The sequence below is a fragment of the Magallana gigas genome, chromosome 5, assembly GCF_963853765.1.
Source record: "Magallana gigas chromosome 5, xbMagGiga1.1, whole genome shotgun sequence".
Lineage (NCBI taxonomy): Eukaryota > Metazoa > Mollusca > Bivalvia > Ostreida > Ostreidae > Magallana > Magallana gigas.
The window spans coordinates 45,596,337-45,604,882 of NC_088857.1; the positions used below are offsets into that span (position 1 = coordinate 45,596,337).

The window sequence follows — 8,546 nt, forward strand, 5'->3', positions numbered from 1 at the left end:
TGTGTATATATAACAAGGCGACCAGAACGTCTTTGGTGGGAAGTCACAGTATAAATATAGGGAAGTTTTATCAGTGTTCCAAGGCGGTGGTCAATGAAGCCACCTTAAGACTATAGTGGGAGAAATCTCAATTAAGATTCAGCAACAAATGACCTTTTCATACTCGCTCACGCCAAGAACAAAGCCAATTTAGTGGTATTTGTGACTTAATGATGTCAAAAAAGTAAACTACAAAATCAAGTGTTCCATATATTTCAAATGGTGCTATAGATTTTCAATTTATTTTTTTTTGTATCTATGATCGGTAATGAAATTATAACAAAAGCATTCTAGTAGTTACTACACTCACTAAAAGAATCAGATATATCTGAATGGAATTTTACGGGATAAACATTTTCAAACAATCGGGATATAGCAAACAATCGAGTCAATCTGCCATGCGTGTGGATACTTGTCCTTTTTTTTCTTCAAATAAACGATATGCGCGGATCTAGAGGAGAGACCCCCCTTTCCCTGCAAAATTCAAAATTAATTTACTTGAAATTTACATTAGAAAATTACCAAAATTATGCCTCAGCCCCCCCCTACCTCCCGGCAAATTCAAATAACCGACCGTCGGACCCCCCCCCCCCTCCTTGGATTTTTTTATGAATCCACGCATGAACGAGCACAATAAAGTTTTGTAGCCGTATACTTTGAAATGATTGGTTTACTTATTGCACAAGTAATAATATTGGTCTGTTCTAATTACTTTTTCTGCATTTTCTTGTCAAATGTTTTTTGCAAATTTCAATGCCTGTTTTGGTAATGTATATTTTTTATTCATGCTGTTAAAAAGAATCAAAATGCCGAGCACAATGACGATTATTCTTTGTTGAGGATGATCGAAGCTGTAGGAATTAAGCCATCATACAAGTACATTTTAACGGTTACTTTTAACTCCATCACAACTGTAGTTGCCCCTGTAGGGAACACACCGCGTTATTGGGGTCGGGTATATCGTAGTCGTACACATTAAGGTCAACATCAACAACGATAAATTTATTGCTGTTTTCTTGTCCGGTGACGCCCACCACATTGCTTGGTAGATTGTACCACAGGTTTATTGGCTTCCCATTGTTGTCCATGTTTGCCGTGTCGCTGATAGAGAAACTGCCCTCTTTAGGTTGCTGGTTGCGGTAGTAATAGATTGTGTCAGTGGACGCGTCAAAGAAGTACAAAGTCTGTGGGCCGGTGATTTGTGTATAAACCGCCCACCGAGCGCCGCTGAAGATGTTTGTAGTGGTGTGATACACGGCGGCTGCAATATAATCCTTTTCAGTTTTGGGGTAACCCGATACTGGGACAATATTTCCACTGTTTTTCTGCCATCGGTATACTTGACCAGCATCTGAAAAAAAAGAAGATAGATAAATAGATGGACGGACGGATAGATAGATAGATAGATAGATAGATAGATAGATAGATAGATAGATAGATAGATAGATAGATAGAAGTAAGAGGTAATAAAATATATAATGGTACAGTAAGTGATTTGTGAAACCATTGCTTTAGTTACATGCATTTTGAGTTCTGATAGTTGTTTTGGTTGAAAGAAATGACATACCAGTAAATAAGTCAAAATAAGTATTGGTGTAGGTAAGAAGAGCTTTCCACGTGTTCCTATCAGGGAGGGAGGTAAATCCTTGGAACAGCTCTGCAATAGTCATATTCCTACACGCTCCATTGGTCAGGGATGCGGCGTCGTCATAGAGATGAACTCCATTGGTAGTAACTATGGCTATATCGTGTTGAGAGTTCGTGTTGCACATGTTGTTAACGTTGTCGATTATATCAATGATGGTCTGAATATGATTTTAAAAAATCATTATTGTTTATGAAAACAATACACGTACATCGATCTCTGTTTCTTTTTGAAACCCCTTTTCTTATTATTTCAAATTCTTTATAGTCCCTTAAAATTTTAACCAGATTCCATTTAATATCATTATGCAGTCAAGAGGAAGGTGAAGAACGTAGACTTGCTAGAGTTTCCGTTCATCAGAGGTCTATTTGAGGTAGAATTGATTTCTACACCGTTATATTTTCCTCCAAAAAGCATCCTTGTATACCACACATTACACAAATGGATTCCAGTGTGTAAAGACACCAGAAGGCGGTCAATATTGCGTACGTGCTGGATCATTTGCAACTACAACCTCAACTGTAAGTTGAGTAATACGCCCTATGACACAACATACCAGCTCGTTATCGTTCCTTTGCAAGACATCCATCGCTATAAAAGCGCCATAGAGCTGTTATGCTTTTTAACCCGAGTTTCCATAGGAAAAATCCGGTTATTGAAATGGTGAAAACGGCGAACGGGCGGACGGCTGTTAAAGGGTACCCCTATTGTACGGAAAACCCCTCCTACAGTTTTTAAGATAGAAAGTTGATGGTTTGTAGATCAATTCAACATTTATGTATTATAATATCAGAGGTGTGCATATTATTTGGATTTGGATTTTTGTTAATTTTTGAAAAAATATTAGCTGTTGCACTTAGCTGTAGCATTTTCACACAGAATACTGCATATGGGTACCCCTATACTACGGGTATCTTTTCCTACAGTTTTTATGTCCTACAGTTTTCAAGGTAGAAAGTTGAGTTGTTGTTTTGCAGATCAATTGGACATATATCAGAGATCATATTCCTTGGATTTTGATTTTGGGGGTTATGTTCGAAGCGTATTTTCGGTAAGTAAGTGTGTTGGGGGGGGGGTAAAGTTCCTTTGATCCGCGCTGTGAATGCATACTTTGAGTTTGATGGATGGTGAGCTCAGTTCGAACTTTCGTTTGCACACTACAAAGTATATACTGGACGATATGACTGAGTGGTCGCGAATAATTATGATGAGTTGTTACTTATTTTTGTTCCCTGGTACAAGCTTTGTCTTTTTGAAGGAAAGGAATATGCAAAATGCAGTTCCTATGAATTGTTTTACTTATGTCTACATGGCTGAAAATTTATTTCTACAGTAGTAAAAAGGTTTAACAACAGGCAAAGGTTAGCTTTAAGCAGAGTGATCATTTCGTTGCAAAGTTCTCATTGCTCTGTTGTTTTCGCTTGTATATAATAACACTTAATATTCTAATAAAAAACTTAAATATACATTTTTAAAAAATGTTGATATAGTAACTATATTTGAGAGCGTGAAAATATCTAGCAGCTAACGAATGGTGTAAAATCCAGAATAAAAATACCTCTCCAATAGACGTTGTTGGTGTCGGAGTTGTCGGAGTTGTTGTTGTCGGTGTCACCGTTGTTGTTGTCGGTAATGTTGTCGATGCAGTCGTCGTTGTCGGTGTCGTTGTTGTCGCCGTCGTTGTTGTCGGTGTCGTCATTGTTGTTGTTGTAGATGTAGTTGTTGTCGTTGTTGTCGGTGTCGTTGGTATTGTTGTCAGTTCCGTCGTTGTTGTCGGTGTTGTAGGTGTAGTTGTTGTCGGTGCCGTTGTTGTTGTCTCAGTTGGTGATGGTACAGTTGTTGTTTCCACAGACGCTCTCTTCATGAAGCATACAGACGAGTTGCTTTCCAGTACGTACGGACTTGTAGACGACGACTCGGTGGCCAGCGTGCAAAGACCCTCCTGTCCATGTCCGACCTTCTTATCAAACAAAATGGTTCCACAGTCTGTAGTTACCAAGCAGTGAGCTGCACATTCTATCTACAAAGTGAATATCATAAAATAATAAACCCAAGTTATACCTATCACACCCGCCCGATATTACCCGAAATTCAAAGAAACTTATCTTTTTTTTTCCTGCACAATTAAACTTCCAACTGTGGGGTTTGACTTTTAATTTTACTTAAATCCTGCCCCGATTTTAAAAATCATTATAGTTAATTATTTTCATGAAAATTGTTTAAAGTACATGTATATGTATACATGTATAAATATATAAAATCGCCTTCTCATCTGCTCTGTGGTGCTATCCCTCCTCGAATTTAATGAGACTTACCCTGGACTTGACAATTTTAGTGCTCCCTGAAATAATGTGGCTCGTGATTAAATTGCCACACTCCATTCCAAACATATGTAATTGTTGATAAACTGAAAAATTATCCAAATAACCGAACTGGAGAAATAAGAGCAGGAATATTTGTCGAACACTCATGTTGAAATATTTCACAATTATGGGCATACATGTAAAGAAAAGGATTTGATATGCGCGCGATGCATTTTAAACATTGATTCCGAGCCAATTATTGATACTCCGAAGAACACTGTTAATGACTTCACACAGAGATTATGATTTATCTGACGCTTTGACGAGATTTCATGTGATGGACGGTTTTGAAAACAAATCTCTTTAACTTTTGTAACTTGGTTTGAAAATACTTTTTTTGCAGGCTTTTAAAAACGCAGCTAATAAACACATTTAAGTGGCTGGGAAAAAAATTATCAAAAGTGTATTGAAATATCAAAGACTAATATTAGAACGCTAAGCATTAAAATGTTTGTTTATCAAATCCTGACGTCTATACACGGAGCCATTGTTCTTGGTTTCAATAAATGTTCCTTTCGTGGGACAGTAAATTCGTTGCTTAGAATGCTTGGTTCAATATAAGGATCTCCACCATCCCGTTCTACTCCCGTTCATTATAACAGTAGATCGATTTCTTTTTTCAGAATGCTACAAAGACAATTCAAAAATTGCACTTTCGTTAAATGTTAAAACTTTCAAAAGCCCTCAGAGAGAACAAAAGTCCCTTTTTAATATATATTATGAAAATCGGTAAGATGAGCAATATTGAGTATACTGTGGATTTATCAATATTCTTTGCTAAACGTATACCAATTTTCGTGGATTTTGCTGTTATTAAATTTTCATTTGATTGTTATTTATACTACCATATTGTATCGATAAGATAACTTCCCAAGAGTTTACGCATTCTTAAAACTGTGATTTTCACTAAATCATCGAAAATTGATGACCGTGAATATTAATGAAATAATATCACCAATGTTATGAGTATCACACGCCGATGCACAGAATTTGTACGATCATCGAGGACCATATGTTGTTATACTGTAGAATCATTAAAATTCGTGGTGGCTAAATTTTTTTGGTATTCGTGGGTTGACGAAAACAAATTTTGAAAGAGTAATTTTATTCTTACTGAAACTGAAAACCTACCCATCCACGAATTACACCCCCTACCCCCACCCCCGAAAAAGCAAAAAACCCACAATCCACGAGAATTTGCCCCCGTGAATTTAAATGATGTACTTGAGGAGAAATTTAACCCAACATGCATACCAAGACCAGAAGTGAAATAGAGAGGTTCTTTTGTTCGCATAAGGTGTGATTCTATTACCTTTTTTCACTGGAGGTTGGATATTTTTAGTTGTAGTGACAATTTTTCAAATTATCATGGTATTTCACAAACAATGTATAACAGAGCATTCATATGCTTTAAGACTGAATATTTTATTATTACTTGAAAATTTCAAGGGAACTATTATTACAATGTACATTTATACTGTACTCTCAATCAAAAAACCTGATTATTCACCATTACTGAATTATAAAGAGTTTAATTAATGTCACCTGGATGTGAACTGCTCTGCTTATACCAAAATCATCATCTTTACATCAATATGCATGTAACTCATATTAGACTCATATGCATACAACAGGGTACATACATGTATACATAAATTAGTACATGTTTTCTGATTATGTCCATTTTAAACAAAATTTGTAGTCAGAACTGTTAAATATTTGTCAATAATGAAGTGAATATGAATTCAGTTCAGTCCCAAAATATGACTACATGTATATTTGTCTTTATTTCACATTTGTTGTCTTTTTGTATACATTTTATCCTTTTTAATTCACAGATTTGCATGATACAGGAATTAACTGTCTGCATTGTTTTTATTGTAGAGGACTCAATGGAGACACTGAGAAAGATGAGTATTTGACGACAACCAACCTCTCTAAGCCTCAAACACCATGCCCCAAGAGAAGGAGAACAATTATATTGTGACATTTAATCTAATGTCTACATTCTAATATTTAAAGCTTAAATCATAATACACATTGAAAAAAAAAATTGACATTTTTTTCTCCCTCTTTCTCTCTCTCTCTCCTATTAACATGTCCAACATGTTTTTATTATGAAATTGTTTAAAGTACCTGTTCCATAAACTGGAAATGATAATTATTAAAGTATGTAAAACAATACAATTGTAAGCTTTTGCATTCTCTCGACTCTCTCTCTCATGTAAAACAGTAAGTTGATTACTTAATATTTGTACTTTTATAATATAAAATTTGAGATTTTCATCCAAATATGAAATACCTAATAAATAAATAATCTTTAAAGTATACACAGAATGTTACACATAGATGACTCAATTTTTGGTTATCACAGTTTTTAGGTGTAAATGTTATATTGTAAGTTGTGTTTTTTAGTGACAAATTGTAATCTTTAATTACCCATGTTAGATAAAATATTTAATACATTTATTGTGTATGTTTTTGTCTATAATGTCCTCGTATAAAAATATGCATTGATACTATAGGAATTAAGCCTCTGATATAATTAATCTTTTATTTAAAGCATATTTTTCTTTCAAATTAAGTTTACATGGAGACAAATGCAGTTATCATTGAATACAAAGTGTAAAAAAAAAAGTCAAGTCCTTTAGCTCCTTCTTGTCCAAAGGTGAAATTTTATATATACATGTATTTATATAGTTGAAAAATCACCCACCCCTTTCAATTGCCTCAATTTACATTACATGTAGGATATGTAAATGTACATTTTACAGAAATTAAAATAACATCTGCTATAATAACTACTTTTGAAATGATCAAGAAGCAACAATATTTTTATCTTTGTATTGTATTTCTGCATCAAATAAGTATAACAAGTGAAAAGCTGTCAATGTGACAGCAAACCGGGTTTTCTTTTATGTGAACTGTATCCATAATCCATGTCAACCCATATCCAGTGAAATGGAGTACCCTACAATGTATATGCAACATTTTGCCAAAAAATGACTAAGTTCAAAAGCTGGTATTTTTTTGATAAATTATCGGAAATCAAAATTCTAGCAATATGCACATCTCTAATACAAGTACAATTGATCTGCAAAAGAACATCTTCCTATCTTGAAACTGTAGGAGGAGTTATCCGCACAATGAGGGTACCCTATATGCAATATTTTGCCCAAAAATGACTAAGTTCAAAAGCTTGTATTTTTTCGATAAATAATAAGAAATCAAAATCCTAGTAATATGCACACCTCTGATATATGTACAATATATCTACAAAAGAACAACTTCCTATCTTAAGAACTGTAGGAGGAGTTATCCGTACAATGAGGGTACCCTATATGCAATATTTTGCCAAAAAATGACTAAGTTCAAAAGCTGGTATTTTTTCAATAAATTATCAGAATTCAAAATCCTAGCAATATGCACACCTCTAATATAAGTACAATTGATCTGCAAAAGAACAACTTCTTATCTTGAAAACTGTAGGAGGAGTTATCCGTACAATGAGGGTACCCTATATGCAATATTTTGCCAAAAAATGACGAAGTTCAAAAGCTTGTATTTTTTCGATAAATTATCAGAAATCAAAATCCTAGCAATATGCACACCTCTGATATATGTACAATTGATCTGCAAAAGAACAACTTCCTATCTTGAGAACTTTAGGAGGAGTTATCCGTACAATAATTAGGGTACCCTTTTGGCAGCCGCCCACCCGCCATTTTCACCATTTTAATAACCGGATTTTTCCGTTGGAAAACCCGCTTAAAAACATATAAAGTTTGAAAACATTTTTTGGGGATTTCTTAACCGTCTCCTGCTATCCGGGTGTGTTTGAATTTTATTTTAATTAAAGGCAGGCATCACACTGGTAGGTCTTTTTTTAAATAATGGTTGAAAAGGTAGTAGAATTAGAAACCAGAATAAATAAGATTTTCATTAAATATGATTGCTAAGCTTACTTTTAATAAAAACAAGAAATTACATGCAGGACAGCATGTATATTTGTCACTAAAAATGCTACAATTCATCCAATTTATCAAAATAGGTCAATTTTTAGTGTGGGTGGTAATTGTTTTTAAATATGTGTGAGAATTGACCCAAGGAAATTGCCACAAGTTTCATAATATAAAGTGAAAGATTTCAAACCCCTCCTTTTCATAAAATCATTACATAGGGTATACATGCAAGGGTATTTTTAAGAGATGTGGTGCTTTTATAATGATAATATCATGTAGATACATGCAGTACTGAATAAGGTTTCTTATTACAAGAGGTTGAACAACAATTGACCTCTAAAAGATTAAGTAAAGATGTTTTGCTGAAGAAGAACCATATGAATCTATGTTAAATCGAGTGAAGTGGAAATGTGGGTTCACTTAAATGACCTATATTTCTTAAACCTCAATGGAATTGGCAATATGGGGTATACTTTTTCTCAGAATTGCATATTAAGCTTTCTTATTCTAAGACAAGATGTCTTTTCATAGAATGTT

The 8,546-nt window shown here is 34.3% G+C and overlaps 1 protein-coding gene across 1 annotated transcript; it reads right to left on the minus strand.

Moving 5' to 3' along the window:
• Positions 1-655: 655 nt before the first annotated feature.
• Positions 656-4,718, minus strand: LOC117687774 (probable maltase-glucoamylase 2). The gene is made up of 4 exons (XM_034464902.2): positions 4,000-4,718; positions 3,243-3,704; positions 1,607-1,844; positions 656-1,390 (listed from the first exon to the last, which is right to left on the minus strand). The coding sequence occupies exons 1-4, from the start codon at positions 4,180-4,182 to the stop codon at positions 945-947; spliced, it is 1,329 nt and encodes a 442-aa protein (XP_034320793.2). The 5' UTR covers positions 4,183-4,718; the 3' UTR covers positions 656-944.
• Positions 4,719-8,546: the final 3,828 nt, after the last annotated feature.

What these genes read in the sequence shown, in the direction of transcription:
- LOC117687774 (XM_034464902.2), bottom strand. Translation starts at nt 4,182, where the DNA reads ATGCCCATAATTGTGAAATATTTCAACATGAGTGTTCGACAAATATTC. An exon ending in CTAAAATTGTCAAGTCCAGG is followed by an intron (nt 3,705 to 3,999) that starts GTAAGTCTCATT and finishes TTCACTTTGTAG; the next exon opens with ATAGAATGTGCAGCTCACTG. An exon ending in TTATTTTGACTTATTTACTG is followed by an intron (nt 1,391 to 1,606) that starts GTATGTCATTTC and finishes CTTTTTTTTCAG; the next exon opens with ATGCTGGTCAAGTATACCGA.